The 23,168-nt window shown below is 33.9% G+C and overlaps 1 protein-coding gene across 1 annotated transcript; it reads right to left on the bottom strand.

The window, feature by feature from the left end:
• Nucleotides 1-201: 201 nt before the first annotated feature.
• On the bottom strand, nucleotides 202-22,963 carry LOC128982586 (retinol dehydrogenase 13-like; the record flags this gene model as incomplete). Its single annotated transcript, XM_054401545.1, has 3 exons — nucleotides 202-1,011; nucleotides 21,746-21,953; nucleotides 22,841-22,963. Coding segments are annotated over 3 exons (461 nt in total), but the record flags the coding sequence as incomplete, so codon positions are not given.
• Between the last annotated feature and the right edge of the window lie 205 nt (nucleotides 22,964-23,168).

Below are 23,168 nucleotides of genomic sequence, written 5' to 3'. Positions count from 1 at the left end.
CCGTTTATATATATAACATATTACTTTTTAAATATTGTGAATTAATAAAAATAGTATAAAACAGCCTTTGTATTTCAGTCAGTTTTTTAACAATTCTTAACACGTTGGGTGCTGATGACGGGGATTCCCGCAATTGCTTAACATTGAAATAAATGCAACTTTTATGTTCAAACATGTCGACAGCACAAATAGTGTTTTTAAAGTAAATTATTTAATTTGACAAAGATTGTAAAAACACATATTTACATTACACATAACAACACAGAAATTATAAAATAATTAATCTAAATTTTAACAAATAGACTATTTATTTAAATTTACAAAAAGTAAAAAGTAATCAAACTATAAACAATTTAATTTTTTCAACTACAATAAATTCATAACAATAGGCTTTGGCTAAGAAAATCTAATTCCAAATATAGACCTAACCTATTTTTTTTCTAAATATTTTAATTAATTAAATTGAGCAGTGGTAAAAAATAACAGTCTTATGTTAAGTGCACTAGATTATTGATAGTTATTATTATTAGCATATTCATTGGTAGCGATCTTATTTGTTTAGTGGTGAATTATTTCCTTGAACTCTTACGATATAGGACGTTATAGGACCTCTACAATCGTCTTCCAATGCTATAGTGACCGAAATTTCTTTATGTCTTCCACCTACTTTAAAAAAATTAAATTAAATACCAATAACCCGAGGGTCTTTTTTTCATTCCACTACCATAAAAACCCCGGTAATCTGGCACCCCTTTAAAACGGTACTTACACTGTCCTCGTATTTCCACTGTCATTGTAATAACTATTTTTAGACCCAGTAGTCCAGCTCAGGTTGATTTGTATGGAAGACTCTAGTTCTTCTGTAGGTATCTGTAGGGCAGTTATTTGTTAGAGTCCTGCACTGTGAAGGGATCCCAGTCCACTCCCGTCAGTTTAGCACTCTCCTCCCACAGTCGCTTGGCCAGCTCCTCATCTTTGGCTAGTTCACAAGGCTCTTTCACAGCACAATCACTGAAAACAGAGTTAAACTATCATTTTTCATTTCTTGGCTTACCACATTTTATTTGCATTAAATCTGTAATTTTCCCCCATATTGTAAATTAATTATGTCAAATAACTGGTGATCAATTAATTGTAATTGGACACACAAATCATCTTCAAATTCATCTACTGGGTCTGCGGATGATTGAGATTTCCAATCATAATCTATCACCGGTACCATGCATATTGAGTCGTACAATTTATAATATTGTGAATACTCTCCAAAGTATAAATACAGTACTACATATTGATTGTATAAGATTTTGTTAAATATGTTTGAAGTGTACTAGGCAATTGACATTTATAATCAGTGGCTGATCGATACCCAAAGCTCAAAGGTCAAGACAAAATATACCCCTGCCGCAGCAAACCTGCAGACTAAGCGAATTTCCTTTTGACTGATTTGATTTACACTGAAATGTCTAGTTAAAAATATATAACAGTTATTCCCGATTTAAATAGAATTAGTTTAACAAGTACTTAGGTTTGCTGCATCAGGGAGGGTAAAACTTTTTTTTGTAAAATGTTAATAGTTAGTAAGAAATAAACAAAATTTCCAAATTTTATCAAAATATGTTCATAAACAAGCAAACTACAACAGTTTACTTATTCTCCATAAGAATAACATGGGAATTTTAAATTTACAATTTTTTTGAATTTTCTCCCTAACCATTAGGCGCATAATAACGCTTCAATATACTAAATTATTTGTTTTTTTAAGCTCTACAAAATAGTTTGGAAAGAAATTGCTAAATTTTATGTTTTTTGGGTCAAAAATGGGAAAAACCTATTTTTACCCCATAAAACCCCCCGTAAACCCCCGTTCCCATGGTCCGATCATGCTGGATCGCGAACTCGTTCGAATAAACGTAGGTTTACACGTTTGTACCAAATTTCATCAAAATCGGATCATTTTTGCTCGAGTTATCGTGCTAACGGACACATATATATATATACTAGCTGACCCGGCGAACTTCGTATCGCCTAAGTTATAGGTTTCCCCTAAGACAGACCGATGGAAAGAAAGTACCGTTACGTTTAATTTTCAAGATGATCTCGTTCGCATCGCTCAATCACGTCCTGGTTGAAGTTCGTTCGCTACGCTCACTCACCTTTGGGTTGGAGCTCATTCGCTACGCTCACTCACCTTTGGGTTGGAGCTCGTTCGCTACGCTCACTCACCTTTGGGTTGGACCTCGTTCGCTGCGCTCACTTGCCTTCAGGTTAGCTCGTTCGCTACGCTAACTCGCCTCCAGGTTGAAGTTCGTTCGCTACGCTCACTCACCTTTGGGTTGGAGCTCGTTCGCTACGCTCACTCACCTTTAGGTTGGAGCTCGTTCGCTGCGCTCACTTGCCTTCAGGTTAGCTCGTTCGCTACGCTAACTCGCCTCCAGGTTGAAGTTCGTTCGCTACGCTCACTCACCTTTTGGTTGCAAATTAGCTGTTGTCATAAATGTAAAAGAAATAATAGTGCTGCACCCTGTTGGTAATCCTTGTAACTTCAATGCTATTGAACATCATAGAACAGAACCAACTTGTTTAATTGAAACAGCTGTTAAGATTCATTAATTCCATTTCTCATAAGGTTAACATGGGAAACTCCAGAGCCACTGGGGCGGAGCCCTTTTAAGAATTTCGAAACGGGAAATAGTTTACGTCCGATTCGCATACCTACAGAATTTACACACCAAATTTCATAACGATCGGTGAAGTCGTTCCGGAGGAGTTTGCAGACAAACACTGTGACACGAGAATTGTATATATTAGATAAATATATATATATTTACCCAGAACACGATAGGCGCTCGTTTTAGCATCCAGCGCTCAATGCGAGCTCTCTAAGGAGCTCCTACGAGAGAGCTCCTAATGGGAATTCTAGAGCACAATGCGAGCTCCCTCTTCTCTTCCCCACTTCACCTCTCTGTGGACCTTTCCCATTAGGAGCTCGCCGTCATTTAAGCTTTGAAAAACAGGTTTGTAGGATTGGGAATTTCCCCAAACTTCTTATATCCCTTTTACCCAGAACACACTAGGCGCCCTTATTAGCATCAAGCACCCAATGCGAACTCTCTAAGGAGCTCCTACGAGAGAGCTCCTAATGGGAATTCTAGAGCACATTGCGTGCTCCTTCAATACATGGTTTACTAGGATTCGGAATATCTCCAACCGTCTTCAATGCCGCTCTCTCTCTCGCTCGCACATTCCTTCTCTCTTTGTCTCGCTTCCCCGCCGACCACGCGTGATTCACACTGCTACACTGCAACTGCTTGTACAATGAATACAAGATAACATTATCATATGTGTTGCGCGATAATGTGGTATGGGAACATATTATATAATGTGAACGAGTACTCGAATTAATGTAGGTGAAATTAATATGTTTCATGAACATATTAAGCGCTCGTGTTATTTAAGTAAGTTAATTGATTTGAGTTTGGTTAAGTTATGCAAACTTCAATATTTAAAATAACAGCTTCAAAATTCTAAAAATTAGACAAACATTGTCATACAGCAATAAATCATATAATGAACAAAACGGCTCTTGTTAGCTTCTGCTAGTCATCATAGGCTACCATTAACTCCCTGAAAACAATGGTGTCATTAAAATTGGAAATTTTTGTTTCGTTTTCAAGGTATCTTTAAGTGTGATATAAAAGAGTGGACCCAAAAGCTTTAGAAATAAATTAGTCATGCGACATGTTGAATTACACTCCTTTACCCCCTGTAATCAGTTTTTCTATCCAAATTAAAATAAGTTGTTCATGTTTCAAGATATCTGTGAGTGTGACATAAAGTAGTAGACACAAAAGTTGTAAAAAGTATGTTAGTCATGTGATATGTTGAATAACACTTCCCCAATTCCCTGAAAACAATACTGTCATCAAAATTGAAAACTGTTTTGCCGTTTTCAAGACATCATCAAGTGTTATATAAAAGAGTAGACTCTAAGGTTTTAAAAATAAATTAGTCATACGACTTGTTCAATAACACTGCCTTAACGCCCCAAAAACAGTTCTGCAATCCAAATTTATAAAGGATGTGCCTTTTTTAAGATATCTTAAAGCGTGATGTAAAGCAGTAGACTCTAAAGTTGTAAAAATAAGTTAGTCATGTGATATGATGTATAACACTGCATTAACTCCCTGAAAACAATAGTGCCATTAAAATTGCAAATTGCTGTGTCGTTTTCCTGTTAGTGTGATATAAAGGAGTGCACTCATAAGTTTAAAAATCAATTACTCATGCGACATAGCGACAAAATGTGGCAAGATAATAACACTGTCTTAACTCCCCGAACACAATACTTTAATCAAAATTGACATGTTTTGTGTCATTTTCAAGATATCACTATGTGTGACATAAAGCAGTACCGTACAAAATTTGTAAAACTGAGTTAATCATGCTCATGCGACATGATGAATAACACTGCTTTTACGCCCTGAAAACAGTTCTGTCATCCAAATTCATAAAGGATGTGCCTTTTTCAAGATATCTTAAAGCGTGATGTAAAGCAGTAGACTCTAAAGTTGTAAAATTAAGTTAGTCATGTGATATGTTGTATAACACTGTCTTAACTCACTGAAAACTGTTCTGATATCCAAATTTTAAAAGCTTGTACCTTTTTAAAGATATCTTTAAGTGTAATATAAAGGAGTAGACTCAAAAGTTGTAAAAATGAGTAAGTCATGTGACATGTTGAATAACACTGCCTTAACGCTCTGAAAATAGTTCTGCCATCCAAATTCAAAAAGGGTGTGCATTTTACAAGATAACGTCAAGCGTGATATAAAGGAGTAGACTTAAAAGTTGTAAAAATAAGATAGTCATGCGACATGTTGAGTAACACTGCATTAACTCCCTGAAAACGATACTGTCATCATAATTGAAGATATTTGTGCCGTTTGCAAGATATCTGTTAGTTCAATATAAAGGAGTACATACAAAAGTTTTAAAAACAAATTAGTCATGCAACATGTTGAATGTCAGTGCCTTAACTCCCCGAACACAATACTTTCATCAAAATTGAAAAATGTTGTGTCATTTTCAAGGTATCTGTAGGTGAAATATAAAGCAGTAGATTTAAAATTAGCAAAAATAAGCTAGTCATGCGACATAATGAATAACACTGCTTTAACCCCCTGAAAATATAACCGTTATCGAAATTCAAAAGAGTTTTATCGTTTTCAATATCCCTGTAGGTTTTAGATAAAGGAGTAGACTAAAAAGTTGTATTTGTAAGTTAGTCATGTGACATGTATAATAGTACTGCCTTAACTTCTTGAAAAACTTTCTGCTATTAAAATTCAAAAGAGTAGTTATCCTGATTTCAAGTTAATCGTAGGTGTGAGATAATGGATTAAACTTAACAAGCTATATTGTATAAAGTATACTATGGTGTTATAAAGTAGTCATGAAACAGTAGTCATGTGACATTTTACATAACACTGCCTTTAACTTCGTGTTCTGATAATGTAAATAAGCAGCTGTTTATTGGTTCATTAATTTTGTTTATTACGATTGTGTTACTGTAGATTATACCGTCGATAGGTCAAAGTATTAACAAAAATGCAACAATAAGCTATATCCTTACCTAAAAAATCAATCGATGCGTTTGCTACAATTAATTGAAATATACAACTGTTTACATTAGCTGGCCAAATGCTACTTTAGACCCGCAACGCATGTATAACAAAACCGTTGTTTTTTCTGCAGAGCAACGAAGATAAAATTAGAGTTTTTTCTGTCTATTACTTAGAATCATAAATATTTCGGTTATTTTTTTCGTTTTAAACCGATCCTGTTTTAAGGAAAATCTAATGTTTGCAAGTTATGTGTCTGTAATAACTTTAAAGTGAATTAAACTAAAAAGTACTAGCATTGACTATTGGAAACTGAATTTGTATCAATAGTCAAAAGTACTATTATTGGTATCCAGTCCGGAATGTCAGTTTTGAGTACCCGGGACACAGGTTAGGCTATACTAGTGTTTTCTTTCGGGAAAAAGTTTGTGCGTTCTACATCAGTTCTGTATTGGACTGAGAAAATTATATTTTTTTAATAATCAGCTCTAACAATCTGCAGTCGAGCGTCCACTCATAACAGTGTTTCGTTGCTTATATTTTTTCACTTCTTCGCTTCAAGTAAAAATTATGATTTAGGAGGGTTTCACAAATGCAGTCGCTTAAATTGTTGTTGGCATTTCTCTCGGCTGTGGCTCGAGAATAGTTTCTGGAGTGCAACAAAGACCCTTTGCGAGGAAATTACACATTCAACTTTTTCTTAGGTTGTCATAAAAAAAACCACAGAACACACTTAATTTATCTTAGTTTATTTGATAAGTTTCCTACTTAAACACTCAGAAAGGAAAAAAAGACTTATCTAAGAAAATTGATTTATCACGTTGTAATATAACCGAACAAAACTTTTAAATCTGACATTCTTTTGGTCAATTAAAATGATACTACACAATTCTTTGAAACGCGATGCACAATTGGGAATGTACTTTAATGTACCTTAGAATTGTATATTTTTTACGTAATTTATTTTGTGTATTATCAACATTGGTTTAGTTATGGGTTGCCAAGTTTGTCAAAACAATTCCAACAATAAGAAATAATGCCTTATGTGAAAGATTGCTTACATAACGGATTACAGGTTGAATGTTTTCAATCATTATGATAAATTGCTATTGGGCAAAGACTGCTTTATAAAGTATCTATATTGCTCCGTGTGAATCTCTGTCTCTCAGCATCCTTTATTGTATCCAGTTCCATACTCTAGGATGAAAAATGTCTACAATGCAACGGTAACACGTGTTTACAAATAGTGTTTACAAAACTATTGTGCCGAAGTTAATCGACATATGTTGTATAACACCCGGTATAATCTATAAAAATAATTTCAAAGAAGACTTTTGATTACAAAATTAGAGTAAGTAAATTAAATTATAAGATACTAGCCGCCCTGTGCTTTGCAACGGAAATAAGACGCGGAAGAGATTAATATTGATCATTAAATATACTGTACGAAATAATTACATATCCACTAGAGGTTTTAGGGACAATACTCAAAAGTTTCCACTTAAAACGAAATAAGGCATTACTTTTTACATCAAATTAGGTTATTTTCTTGAAATGTATTGAGTATGTTTATTTATTCGTACATACGGCAATCGCCATTTTACAAAATAAGTTTAATTAGGTATAAGAAATATACCTTAAAAATAAAATATGAAATATGAAAAATAAAAATATGTTTATGTTTCATTGCATAACAAATTGTATTCCACAAAAATAAATTTACAACAACTAAGCCTACATCATTATAGGTTAATTGCCTACTGTAAAAAATATCATTTCAAAAAGCTATCCATAGTGCAGCTTTGCGTCAAATTTAAATTTGACTTTTGGTTTAATCAGACTAAAACTGTTTTAAAAGGGCGACCTTATTGCCATGCAACAATGCATCCTTTGCATTACCTAGGTTTATTCCGAAACAGCTCTTTCTGGTATAAAACAGGTTGGATGCAATAATTTAAAAAAGTAGTCCTCTTGGATAAAATTAATAACTTTGCCCTGTAGATCGATATAAGTAAAATATCAATGTCTCAATCAATGTCAAAATGGCGGCTTTTGATGTGTAACATTAGGTACTATTTGAATAGGGGATTACGCACGATAGTAAGAATAATATTTAATCTTGAATGAAGGAACCCATCCAGTTAGTAAAGTCATCAATGTAGATAAGTAGGCCTACCAAGTAAAAATTTATAAAAATCAAGCTGAAATTCTCTGTTTACGAATTCTCTTTAAAACTACAAAGTTTACTATTTTAGGATCTACACTAGTTTTTATTATCTTCTATAAAAATCCTTGCGGAATTGGAGCATTTAGAAGCCTAGATTAAGCCTGTCAATTAGACTCGCATGCTTAGGATGTTCTCGCGTTCGTTACCTTTGCTTTGTCTATTATATATGGCACAGAGGTAGGAAGCAGGTATCTTATTAGTCTTAGAAATATGGATTCAGACGGTGACACGCTGAATTTAGGAACTAAAAATGGCTGATCTTGACTTAGCCCCTATTTATACTTGCAATCCATGAAAAGTTTTATATAGTCATTGAGCTTTAATTAAATTACCATAAATACGTATGATTGTATTTCAGATGTTCTTCTTTCCTGCCGTGAACCTTCACCCATTAGAGGTGGAGAGTCGATGTACACATGGAAACACAATATTGTCGACACTAATTATATTTTCAAGTTTCATCCTTCTAGCTTATTCAGTACTGTACTATGTAAAACCCTGTTTTAACCAATTTTAATAGGTCACTGATTCCTTTTAGGCGAATTAGCTGCTAAACGCATAGTCGAATTTTAAATTCGACAAAAAATGCTTAAAGACAGGTAGCATTTACATACCAAATAGCTTGCTAAATATGTTATTAAATTATTATCATACTTAAAATGTTGGAGGTCACCAAGGTCAAAATCGCACTGTATATAAAGGGTTAGAGTACTTTTACAGACTAAATTTCTTTTCTTTTCTAAACTTCTTTACAGACTAAAATTCTAAAAGCTAAGCTAAAAATCTTTTTTTCTTTCCCCACACAATCTAACATAGATTATTAAGTGAATAGTAATAATCGTGAGTGCTATCTCAGGTATTCAAATGCCTTCCAATTTGAAATTTGAATTTAGTTCATTAACCCACCCCATTACTGTCGTTAAAAAAATGAACTCCAACAATACTTATGCAAAACGTAAATCTACCCTAGCTGTGCAACGGAACCAGACAGACGATTAAAAAAATTACACCAAACTTAAACTTGATCGAAGCAACAATAATCAGTGGTAAGTTTAAAGAAGAAATAGTCATTATCCCAAGAATACCGATTATTTCATCCGAATTACCCTTTGAATCCAAGCGACTACAATTTTATTTGCGTCTCGATTTCGCAATCACCATTATACATAAGGGTAATCCCCTGACTATGGCTGGAATAAATTTAGAAAATGCATGCTTTTCACACGGACAGCTGTATGTTGCTTGCTCACGTAGTGGTAGGTTCGCCTAAAAACTTATATATTTATACACCTAATGAAAAAAATAAAAAAAAACATTGTTTGTCCACTGGCAATTAAGTAAAACAAATATTCTATTTTTATTTGTGGTATAAATCTTTATTATTTATCGTAAATAAAAATTACCATTAAAATTATAGTTGTTAGGGCAGCAACGCGTACCGGGTAACTGCTAGTTTTACAATAACACAGCAATTATCTTGATCTGAAAGCGTTGAAGTGAGATTTGCGGCCTATTCTAACACTGATTATAAGTACAGTAGGGAGATTTAATAGTCAATTGAGATGTGTAGTCCTAGTCAACGATCCCACGTTCCACAAAAATGGCGTTTGTTTAGTTGTTTATTTCAAATTTCCCATGAATCTCCCTTTATTTTATAATCGTATTTCTTCTATAAGCTACATCATGCAGAATGTTCACAAAAAGCCACTCTTTTCCAAATGTAACACGCTGTAACTCCAAAACAAGTAGCATTATGGAAAAATGCAGCTACTAAACACGTTTTAATTGCATTTATATTCTAAAATCAACATAAAATACAAGTTGTCTAATAATTGCATTTATATTCTAAAATCAACATAAAATACAAGTTGTCTAATAATTGCATTTATATTCTGAAATCAATATAAAATACAAGTTGCCTAATAATTGCATTTATATTCTGAAATCAACATAAAATACAAGTTGTTTAATAATTGCATTTATATTCTAAAATCAACATAAAATACAAGTTGTCTAATGATTGCATTTATATTCTGAAATAAATATAAAATACAAGTTGTCTAATAATTGCATTTATATTCTGAAATCAACATAAAATACAAGTTGTTTAATAATTGCATTTATATTCTAAAATCAACATAAAATACAAGTTGTCTAATAATTGCATTTATATTCTGAAATAAATATAAAATACAAGTTGTCTAATAATTGCATTTATATTCTGAAATCAATATAAAATACAAGTTGTCTAATAATTGCATTTATATTCTAAAATCAACATAAAATACAAGTTGTCTAATAATAAATTTTAAAGTCAACTCTATATTGGAAAATAGTGTTGTTTTTTTAAGTGGAATTCATATTTTTGGATGTCACAATACAATAGTTGAAGTTCCCTGTTTAATGTTTTCTCTAAATCTAATAGTGTCTGAGAAAACAATGGTGGTACAGTTAAGTTGTTCACGTAATACTTGTTTAAGATTTCATTAAAACCATTTTTAAATGACACTCTTATTTAAACACACTCTTTTTTTTATTAATTACTGATTCAAAAAGAAAAATTATTAAGTCTTAACTATACTTTGGTGACGAAACTTATGAAATACTCGTAGTTTCAGTTCAGTAGGGTCAGTAGAAAAAGTCTCGCTATACTGGTATTATTTTGTTGACAGCTACTGGAGTATGATAATGCTTTTTCATGTGTGAGCGGATGTTTGTGTTATATTTGCTGTAGTTAGAAAAATATGCCTGAAACGACACAACAAATTATCATTAAAAAGCAGTTTATTCGATATCTAAATTTTTGTGTCAAGAACCTTAGGAAAAAGTACTCAAGAGTTGACGAAGAAAGAAAGAGAAACATGGATACGGATATGCGATTGGATGAATAAGAAGAATTTAGGGGCGTCGGGGACAATAATTAGAGTAAAGAGCTTCATTCTAATGATCCATAAGAATATAAACCGGACTGACAAGAGAACAGTTTGATAAGCCTTTATGTATGCTTATCCCAATTATTACCTGCAATGCAATTTTGATACGCAAAGCTCTACGCGTTCTCTGGCTCTTGCCAGGCTGAAAAGGGAGACAACACTAGCGCACAAGCGAGTTTAGCTTCAGAAACAAATTCAAGAAGGCTGTCGATCATAATATTACAAAAATTTGTTTTACATTTGAGCTTTTTAGGGACTTATGTTCCTACAAGCCACTAGTATATATTAATTACGTAAGGCGATTCTTCGAGTCAAAATTGTGGGCGACTGGGATGTCATAGAACGACGGGAGAGGGCTAAAATTAAGGGTCTCTATCTCGTGACGGCGGGAAAAATAATGGAATTCTTGAAATGTTAACCGATATTTAGATATAACGTAAAATGTTATCCATAAGAATAGCATCGGAAGAAATACACAGCTGATTTTTGTTTACTTTAATATAGTCGATCGCGCTATATTTCCAAGCCAGTATCCAATATACGTATATGGTTTACTTCTTAGCCAGTTAATTCTGCATTGCATTGTATACTATATTAAAACCAGGGATGACGTTATCTATAATTGAGAAATTTTGAAACCCAAAAACCAAACCAAAGAGTTTCGTGTAAATTGTCAATATTGGCTTCGAAAACTGGGAGATTGGACCCTAATACCATAAAATATTACTCAATGTGGCTATTAAAACAGTTCAGTTGATATAGTACCTATTTACTTCCCTAAAGTTTCATCACGATCGGATGGTCGTTTAGTAACGCATAAAGGACAAACATTGGATTTAATATATCTGAAAGCACAAAATATACGTCCAATAACACTTATAATAATATATTTACACATATACTGTCAACTCAAAAGACGGTAAATACATATACAAGATGGTGGTAATCGATTTCGGTTGGACACTCCAATCATCATCAGACCCAATAGGAGAATGACAAGAATCAAAAATGACGTCCCTTATATACTATTAGCTACCGGAAGTACCGACCAGTAAGTTTCTATAAGTACAACTGGGGTCAAAATTCACTTGTTTATTAATTAGCTTATTTCTTCTTTTACATTTTCCTTGTAAATATACAATTTCTTCCCAAGCATTCATCACTTTTCCTTTCTTACAATTAATTCTTAAAAAAACATACATTGTCTTCCATTTTCCCTAATAAGTGGCATTTTTTTCACAAGTGTTGTGCGACATTTCCTCCTAAAATTTACAGTAATTACAGTTTGTCTAATGTAAACATGATCACAATTGTTACAACATGTAGATGCCTGAAGCGTCTAGAATAAGCGTCTCTTAATACATCTAGATAACAACCAAAGCAAACAGAGAAACTTTTTTACACAAAAATATGTTGTACAGGGATATCCGCATATCCATCTTGACAAATAATTATTTTGATTTTTAGTTTGATTTAATATTGCAATAAGTTGTTTAGAATTTTTAGCTTTTTAAGGACTTATGTCCTAACATCCTGTATATGGATAGTTAGTTATTATGAATTTTTTTTGGAAAGAAAGAAACATGTTAATATTTTTACAAGAAAAAACAGTTTCCTTAGGTTATGCAACAGCCTTCTTAATAAATGTATCGGGTTAAATGTCATTAATTCGATTACGTGTATCTCAAACCACGTATCCCAAACTGTATGATGAGGTGCAAATATTTAGGACAATAATTGGGTTACATATCTATATATTTAACTAGCAGAGTACCCGTCCTTCGTACGGGGTTGGCATATAAGTATAAATGCTTATTGTAGTTATGGGAGAGAACACGGTTTAAGAAAATTTGGTCTTTTAATTTATACGGTATCCTATAATGTCCTACAGTATCTACCATAGCCCTAATTTTCTATCACTGCACCTAAACCATGAAAAAATTTTAAGTTCTCATTGTGTTCCACAACTTTTTGTTGCTAGTTGGTTAAAATTAGCTGTGATCATAAATGCAAAAAACATAAAAGTGCTGCACTCTGTTGGTAAGCCTTATACCTTTTTAATGCTATTTAATATCATAGAACCAACTTGTGAAGTTGAAACGGCTGACAAAATTCTTTAATTTCTTTAAATATGAATACTCATAAGGTTTACATGTGAAACTCCAGAGCCAGAGCCACTGGGGCGGAGCCTGAAAGGATTTTTGAGGTAAGAATATGTCTGTATGTTAATCGGGAATGTCAGCTATAATCTACTAAATTTCAACCTTGTCGGTTTTAGTATTTTTCGCGTTTACCTCACAAACATCCATCTATCCATCCATCTATCCGTACATCCAAACTTTCTTACTTATAATATTAGTAGGATAAGTAAACAGTTGTAATATTTCTTGTTTATGGATCGATTTTTATCAAACTTGGCAAATTTATTTATTTCACAGTAAGCAAATAATATTTTCCTTAAAATCGCACTTCCTTACCCTCCCTGTAGGCAGCAAAAACCTAGGTACTCGTTAAACCTAATGTTATTGAATTAGATTTAAATGAAAATAAAGGCACACAAATGGAAATTTACTTTGGCTGCAGGTTTGCTGCGGTGGGGGTATTATGGAGTTGTAATTTATGTAGAAAGAATACTTTGTGGTAGTACATGATTAACTCTAATTCATATTAGATACTAAACAAATCAATCCCGTTGGTGCAATTAGTAGCGCCATTTGAACAGCTACTGCAAATCAGTGCTACTATTCGTATTTGCTAGCAGCTATACCCGTGCCTTGCAACGGGGTCAAAAAAGAGACAATGTTGGTTCTTAGAAACATGCCAAATGGTTTTCCAAATGCCAAATTTAGAAACAAAATTTAACTGTCCTACTTAACTTGATAATAGTACGTTTTTGTTAACTCATACTGTGAATACTTATTTATGCTACCTACGATACAAAACCAATGATAGATTTTAAGGTATAATAAAAGATTGTATTTCATGGTTTGCACTGTAAACGAAAAGCTATCACATAGTTCCAAACTGAAAAATAGGAAAATAGAAATAAATATGGAAAATAAGAGTAATTTTATAACATATTTTAGTGAAATTTTAATCAGGCAAATGGAAATTCGCTTAGTCTATAGATTTGCTGCGGCAGGGGGTTATTACTATTTACACAAAAGCAATAAAAAAAAACCTCATAAAACTCACGATAAGAGCCTAGGTTGATACGGCAATGATTTATAGAATCTTAATTATTCCCTATATCCATGAATGATTTTTTTACAACTAATTATTTCCTGTAAAATATTATTACAGCATTTCAAAAATATTAGAACAGACTCAGTATAATAGATCATAAACAAAACGAATGAAGTAACTGAAAGAATCATTAACTAATGAAATTCAAATTACATTAACATATGGTTTGACAGCTCCATTTAAGTAATGTTAAATAATGTTTACATTCGGGCTAGTGACATCATTATTTTAAATTTATAATCCTTACCCTCTCTGTTCTAATATTCGTGCAGTTTAATATGTTTGAACCAGCTGTGTGGAATTATGAAATCAAAATTCATTTGACAGTTAGTTCTGCTTGTTTACATTTTTAAACTTTGTAGGTTTGTTCTTTGTTACCATGGATTCCATCAATCAATATTTACTTTTAAATCTTTCACCTCAAATATTTGAAAGCCCACGGGGCAGAGCCCTAGGACAATATCGAAGCGGGAATAGTTCTATATGTATCCTCGGAGCTGTAGCTTCATTTGTGTGCAATTTGAGCCCAGTCGGTTCAGTAGTTTTTGAGATTACCTCATACAAACACACACACACAGACACCACCTCTTCTTTATAATAGTATAGATAGATAGATAGATAACGTAAGGTGATTATTTGCCTCAAAATTATGGGAGTCTAAAGAACTTGCCTCTCAGAAAGTCGTACGAAGATGTGAGAAGTCTCAAATTAAAGGTCTGTAACATTAGTAAAATTGATCAAATTTAATAAAAAATGTAGATATAATGTTAAATTTTCCCCACAAGGATAGTATTGGAAGTCGTAAACAAGGTAATTTTGTTTACTTCAATACGGGTGATCGTGTCTTATGTTCAAGCATGTACTCAATTATTAACATCTGGGTTATTAATTTGCCAGTTACTTTCAAATATCCTGTAAAAAGGGATAGCGTTATCTATAATTGATTTTTTCGTTATGTATTAGAATGTTGAAATACATACATTTACTGTGGAATTTGCAAATGTACGTAGTTTTATGTAAATTCGTTGATCGTTTGATAAATAGAATCAGTGGAGCTGACTCTAACAAAGGAATTGACCCTAGGTTGGCTAAGCAAATATTGAAGTGAAAAAAATGTTTGGGAGATTTAGATACAATGTCATAAGTCATAAGTTCTTTACTCCAGAATTGCAAAATTACATTGTATTGGAATATTCATGTTAACAATGAAATGTATAAAAGATAAAATATAAAAAAAACTCTACTAACTAAAACAATTTGGCCTACTAGTAAATCTATCAGGACAGAAATCACTGGCTACATGTCAGTGGAAAAATCACGGACTCTGTAGCAAGCATTTTCAACAATTTTTTTTAAGTTTTCTCCTAAACCTGAGCAAATCAGTCTCCAGCTTTAGATATTGAGGAAGTTGGTTAAAAAGTTTAATTCCATTGGACAGAATGTGATGTTAGAAAATGAAGTTGAGTGGACGGGAATGTTTAAGTTGTATGATGTGCTTAAGTTATATGTAGTGGAGTTAACGTTGGTGGTAAATAATGACTGATGTTTTTTTACAAATGAAAGGGTCTCATGGATGTATAGTGAGGGAAGAGTCAAAATTGCAGCTGACCTGAACGATTATTTACAAGATCGTCTTCAAAAAAGAGAAAATATAACAAAATTATCATGTAAAATTATTTTTATACTTCAAGAATTTTGATTAAGACACTTATACTTTTATTTTATCTGGAAACATGTTCATATTGTTTACTAAATTATTTAATTTTGTTTACATTTCTTTACATTAGTTATTGTTGTGTTTAGGGGATAGTATTCCGAGCTTTTGGGTGTAGGTTATTGGGTTCAATCGTTAGAACAATATCTTTAACAGACACATTTTATAATTTATGTAATTACGAAAAAGATTTTTATTACAAACCACAGACAACCATAAATCTACCACCATATAGATCGCTGAAATAAGAAACAACTCTGTAATGTTGTACTCTTACTTAAAAATTATGCAGTTTTAAACAAAAGATATAAAAATATGATATAAACAAAATCGTATTAGTTTAGCTATTTTAATGGTCATATACCGTGTAGAGTAATCTTTATGAGTATAATTGAGGCAGTACTGTAATTTACGTAGCTATGGCCAAATCTATACGGTTGATCAGTACTCGCGTCAGGAAAAAGTGCACAATCTTTTTCCTTCATATCGCCCATCACAAACTTTGAGCTATTCTAATGGCAATATACAATGTGCACACTCTTTTTCCTAAGCCCATCACATAAAATTAAATTCTAATAGTAACATACAATGTGTATAACAATCGGTATGAGTATGATTGGGACAGTCTCGTAAATTAAGAAGCTATGTTAAAATCTTTATGGTTGATAGGAACACGCGTCAGGAAAAAGTGCACTATCTCTTCTCTAAGCCCATCACAAGATCTTTGAGGTATTTTAATGGTAGGCTAATATACAATGTGTAGAATAATCGGTATGAGTATGATTGAGGTAGTCAATTTACGAAGCTATGGCCAAAATTACATGGTTGATAGGAACGGGCGATAGGAAAAAGTGCACAATCTTTTTCCCAAACCCATCACAAGAACTTTTAGCTATTTTAATGGTAATATACATGAAGAATTATTATTATAAGTATGCCTATAATTATGTTCTAACCACGCCATCCCATGCTATGGGTAGATGCAGGGGTGGTGCTTAGGGAGAAATGAGTGAGTTGTTTTTCTCTAAAATATTCCTTCAACGTTTAACGGTAGTCTATCCTAATTCTTAATTCTTATTTATATTCTTATTTATATTTTATATTCTTTATTTATATTTTGAGTGAAACTGTCACCATTGAAGACGGACATTTTTTCCCTAGTTGTATTATTATTAATTGTAATATCATGTTAACATTCCTGTTATTTGATTAATGCTACAAAGTAATTGGCATGTGCTGTTTTGTAGCATTGAAAATAAAATAAATAAATAAATAAATAAATAATATTATTAAGGTAACGTGTTATTCGTGTGTGGTTTATAACATACCATTTTACAGCGACAAACGTAGCTAATGGGAAAATCATAAAATCAACCAAGGTCAGGGATCTAATAACTAAGTGTCGAAAACGGCACCACTCTGTATTTTCCCGATACTACAAACTACAACAAAGAATGGCATATATGGGCTGATCCAGCACTGACCGACGTGGTTTTGCTCCCTTCCCTACTTTCCCTCCCTATAGTGTCACCGTGCAAACACCTGTCGACTACCCACCACGCCACGAGACAGCGGCATCTCTTTGACGTTCGTTCGTTCGTTGACCTGCGTAGCTTCTAGACAAGAATTTATAACCCTAGACATATTTCTAGGTCTCCCAAAAACGACCTCCCTATCTCCTAAGTCCGTCAGAAGATTATCTGAACCAAGGTTATAATTTAAAATTGACTATAGTCCGTGAGGTTTGTGAAGGACTCTCTACCTCCACGTCCCTTCCACCACTCGCAAGCAGGGCCCCACCTACACCACGACGCGTGACCCATGTGTGTGTGTGTGTGTGTGTGTATGTGTGTCTCTGAGTGTGTGAAGGCTGTAACCTTAAAACCCTTAAAGTCCTTCGCCTAACTCACGGACTATAGTGTACCTATTGCTCGAAATCGAGCAGTTGCCAAGTACCGCTATTACATGTCGCAATTTTCTTATCATTTTTCAGAAGCTGGTCGTGTTTTTTTAATGTTTTCTACAAATGTTTCCTGACTTACCCATAGCCGCATAAAGTTGTCCATGTATATATTCCGCATTGGTAATGTAGCCTACCTGGGGCCCAATTCATAATAAAATACAAACTAATATTATTAGCAAATCAGCTGATCGCCCAATGCAAATCTAATGGAAATTACAAGTTACAAGTTGTAACTTGTAACTTGTAACTTGTAGTTTATTATGAAATGGGCCCCTGGTAACACCATTTTTTCTAAAATAATTACAAATTGCAGTCATTTGTTTTAATAGCCATAACAATTTGTTTAATTTACTCAAGAACTACTCGATATTCTGCATTATCTGTCGGTTACAGTTTTATTTGCTTCAATTGACACAGGTATAACTAACTTCTTGATCAGCATTGTACGTGTTATTAAATTTAGGAAAGTAAATAAAGATACGTCTTATAACACTTAAAACATATATTTACGCTTATACTGTTACTCACAAGACGGTAAATATACAAAAGATGGTAATTGGTGATCGATTTCGATTGTATTGTTACTGCCAAACGCAGTTTTTTTTAAACGGTCAGATGTAATTGCGGTTGTCAAGGGTTCCAGCTCTCTGTGACTACTAGGTATGTATAAATCAAAGGTACTTAAGATGATATTGAAGTACTTACTCTGGTACTTGTGGACAGTTACACAATAAAATGCAAATATGTAAGGGGATATATACTACATTATTTCGTGGACAAACTTAAAACAAGAGTGCGTCAGGTAGTGCCAGTTAGACAATTGGAGTACTTAAAATTAAATTACCATAGTATTGTCTATCCAACAACGTGAGATAAACGGAATAACACATGTATTTCTTCAATTAGAATTACATGTGCTGTTCAAAACCAGACACGCGTGACTTAGAACGGCTTCATTAAAAAAAAAACTTCTGCCCGGTAACACAGACAATGGAAATTCCTTCTAGACAAAGTTTCATTAGGCCTACAACAAAATCATAATACACAGAGGTTTCTAAGGCTAAGTGGCACACTGTGCACTTCAGCAAATAAAAAGTATACTGAGATAACCATAGCTAACTAGGACAGCCACAGCAGTGTCATTGAGAGTAATAGTACAAATTAATGTCACCAAAAATGTAAAGTTCTTTCTTTATTTGATTTTTAAGAGAGAGAAATAAAAACAGAGAGGCTTAAAATAACCGGTATTATCAACTATCAGTTATTTCTCGATTGAATAAATATATTGTTTAATTCATTTTTCAAATGGTCTGAGCATTTTTTCTTTCTTCACAGAGAATACTAATTTAACTATCTTATTAACACCACATCCTTAGCTGTAATGAAATGGTTAAAGTGAGCTTAAGAAGTGAAAAACGTTAATTAATTTTACCTAATTAACTCCCTTTATAATATTTTTCACGAACACGCCCCGTTGTTTCCAAAATAAATTTTATTTTCGAGCCAAACAACTATATTTAATAATAACTATTTGTTGGCAACTTATCTGACAGTATATTTATTTTATAAATATTTGGATGATGGCTAACATCTAGGCTAACAGGTTGTGAGCTAAACTATTGTTTGACAACGGTTTCATTAAACTGTTTAGCGCTGTCTACTGTTTAGAGCTAAACAATTTAGCGTGAAAAACAGTTTGGCACACCCCAAACCTTCAATTATTTACGTCTTTACTATGTGTCGTCATTAATCAACTTAGTAATCGGTAGGTAGCAGCACAGCACCACTCGTTAAACGTGTATAACGTGAGGGCAAGAGCCGGTGACCGATCACCTCACGCTTTTTTGAACGCGACGGGCTTCACGTGCAAATATATATTGTTCTGACGGTATTTCCAATGGAGAACATATTGCTTTATTTCTAATTACAATTTTTTTCTATGAAAAAATATCTACAAAAACTAAGTAGTTTTGCTTTATTAATAAGATTTCTTTCTTTTTAAAATTCGTAGAAATTAATTTGCAACTACTGACTAAGTAATTTGACGACAAATGTTTCTAATATGGTTATAACTCTTTCATAACCGCTCTTTATTAATAAGTCATGTTGCTGGTTATCAAGAAGTCTGATTTCGATCTAAGTTTCTGCTGAAATCAGACAACTTTGGCATCGGCTCTCTGATTGAAATACAAATTTCGTAACCTCGACCACCTCGACTTTGTTTGACAACAAAAATAAATGGTGGGGGTTTCAAATTTTTCAAGTCGCAGTTTATGACGTTCTATTCTGCTTGAGAAAACACTCAATTTAACACTTTGAATGCAAAAAGTTTTCTTACGAATATCCTTTGCTAGTTCAACTTATGAGGGAGTGTAGTTTAAATAATTATAACTATTATAAAAGGGTGAGTGATGGCTTGAGCCGTATTGGTACAGGCACGTGTGAAAGGGGGGGGGGGTCACCGGGTTCTAGTGCCGTTGATCTCAGTGGCGGACTGGCGCGCCACCCAACCCAAGGTCACTGCGTAAATGCGTTGTTCTATCAGATGTGGTCTTGACACAACTATCTGACATACTTTGCGATATATCATATCGCGTTATTGCTTTATGTTCACCATTATTCATATACGGCTATAATTAGGCACAGGAGGTCAGACATTGGCCGGCTTGTGTAGCCGTATTTGGCATGCAATGGTAATACCAAACGTAACATAGACTGTGCCATAAACGGACGGAGAGTAACAAATTCAATATTAAAAAGTTTTTGTAACCGCATTAAGGAAAGCAGCTTATCTATTATATTCATCTATGGAGGGAGGTCCGGTTGAGTAGACTATATGATACATTCCAACTCACACATTAGACCGTACAACATAAATGTATTTTGTCACATATGTTTGTTTAACACACTCCCTACCAGGTGTCAGGATACTATACATACAGAGTAGTATGACGGTTGGTAGTGCACCTGTAAATAGACGTATTTATCACAAACAGTTATTTAATTCCGTATTACCGTTTGCAAAGCAAATAGAGTAAAATATAATAACCAAAACATTCTGACACGTGTTTGTGAAACCTATGAATACGAGCATAACACAGCTTACAATAAATTAAAATGTAATTCAAAATTACTAGTTGTAACACAGGGAATATTTAGATTTTTGTGTTGTCAACACTGGGAGCTCCTAGTGTGATATGGCTCAAAATATATCATCGCATAAACTGTTGCATTATAGGCATGCAGACTACAATGGGAGCTCCGGGCCAGGCGGTCCCATTGGGCGCTGGATGTATTGAATATATCGCGAGCTCCGAACGTGTTCCTCGTGTATATTTATATAAATATATATATATATATATATGAATTTGAACGGATGGTGTTTTTGGCCTGTAGGGACCTCAAAACGAAAAAAAAATCGGTCCCGCGTCCAGGTCTTACCATGAGTACTACGGTAATAGCTTATTCCCTATATGGGAAATTCGCTAAAATGAAAAGATAGGAAAATTTTTACAGTAGACTTCCTCTTATCCGGGCATCTTTTAACCGGACATCGGTTTAACCGGACTACACTCGGCGGAAATGACATCTCATTAACCAGACAATTTTTATCAGCACATCTGTTTAACCGGACTAGATCGGCAGGAAGTGGGTGGTACTGAAACAACTCTCTTCTTGGGAAAGATTTGAGACCAGTGATACAATTCTCTCCTAGATTTACGTCAAATACGCATTTAAACGGTCCGTTTTAACGAGTTTTTGGGGACGTCGGTTTAATCGGATAAAACTGTTATCCGGACTGGCCTTGGTCCCGAGAAGTCCGGATAAGAGGGAGTCTACTGTAAGTAACTAAAGAAGGAAGTTTAGAAAATAAAAATGCAACCTAATAAACGAATGCCTTTTATTAGCTATTAGGATTAGGAGAACATGAAATGTCTCAATTTTTGTGTTGCTATCTGGGCTTAGTCCCAGCAGCAAACACTTCCACAATCAGCTCCATTGACCCCTAGTGGTTGATATGGCTTATAGCTTAAGACCCACCTGTAGTACAAGCCAGTCTGAGAGCCGGCAGTCTCATCCAGGGCGCAGTGCAAGGTTGTCTGAGCGCCTTGGTCTACAGTCTTGTAGAAGAAGTAGCCGAGCGTGGCAGCCAGATTGCGAGCACCTCGGAAGTAGACTGTGTCCATGTGACGGCCCAACTCTGTCCTGATGACACCAGGATGTAGCGAGTATGTTGTCACGTTCTTGTCTGGAATACAGCAAAGAAATGTTGACACGGTTGTATAGAGGTGAATCACTTTGTAATTTCAAGTTTAGAAAGCATCAAACAATTTAAACAACTGCAATACCACAATGAACAGGTTATTATACTGTACTGCTTAATGTGTAGGGTTGGCTTTTGTTAGTGTGTGATGATTTGGATATAGGGAAATTGTGTATAAGCTGGAAATGGGCAAATTAGAAGATCTCATGTACACTTTTTTGAAGGGTAACAATGTTAGGTCTTGTGTGAGGAAATATATTATTTGCATAACACCATAGACAAATCAAATGAATATAGACTGTAAAAGGAAGCTTCCGGCACCCACCGCTAGGAGTACCGTGTAGTTTCGGCCCACAATGCTGCAGGCGAGGAGCGTAGGAGCCTTAAGCTATCATTCTGCAGCAATGTGCGCTGTAACTACACAGCACTCCTAGCGGTGGGCACCGGAACATATGCTAACCGCAGCACTGCTGCCAGTCTATATTTATTCTATTTGTCTATGATAACACAATGTTGTGTCATAACAACACCATAAATATAAAAAAAGTATATAAAATACTCAATTTAGATCTGAGCAAATGTAGACTATTTAAATTTATAAATAAAAAATTATATTATCCTTAATGTGAGATCAAGTGTGTAGCATCTTTGACAGCCCATTCCTTACCTGCAATACCAATGCATATATTTGCAGACTTTAGTGCTTCCAAGCAGCTTATATTGAAACCATTGAATACCCAAAACAATGCACCAAATGGATGTGACCTGATTATTACTTACCTGTTGAATAAGTTAACTAAGTTGATTAGTTAAATATTTCTTGTAAATGAACAGAAAAAGCCTAAATTATAAAATTACTCAATTTAAACTACCTTTTAATCTTCTAGCGAGTTCCTTGCTGAAGAGCACATTAGCAAGTTTGCTTTGCTGATAAGCTCTTAGTGCACTGTACGATCTTGTCTTCCAATTGAGGTCTTCAAAGTCAAATTTGCCTCCTATAAAAACAGAAATCATAATCATATTTGACTATAATTCACAATATTTAGGGGAAGAAATCTATCCCCTACTCTTGACCCCATCGATAATAGAGATCAATGCTTGACCCTTACCTTTAGAATCATAGCCCAACAGCTGATTAAGCAATATACATTATATAGCCTACCAAAAAAATGGAGGGGGGACTTTTCCTCAAACCGCCTA

The sequence above is a fragment of the Macrosteles quadrilineatus genome, unplaced genomic scaffold (assembly GCF_028750875.1).
Source record: "Macrosteles quadrilineatus isolate MER2022 unplaced genomic scaffold, UCM_ALF_1.0 Scaffold_668__1_contigs__length_38786, whole genome shotgun sequence".
In the NCBI taxonomy this organism is placed as follows: domain Eukaryota; kingdom Metazoa; phylum Arthropoda; class Insecta; order Hemiptera; family Cicadellidae; genus Macrosteles; species Macrosteles quadrilineatus.
Note: the sequence above shows the minus strand (reverse complement) of the source record. Positions and strands in the feature narration are given on the sequence as shown.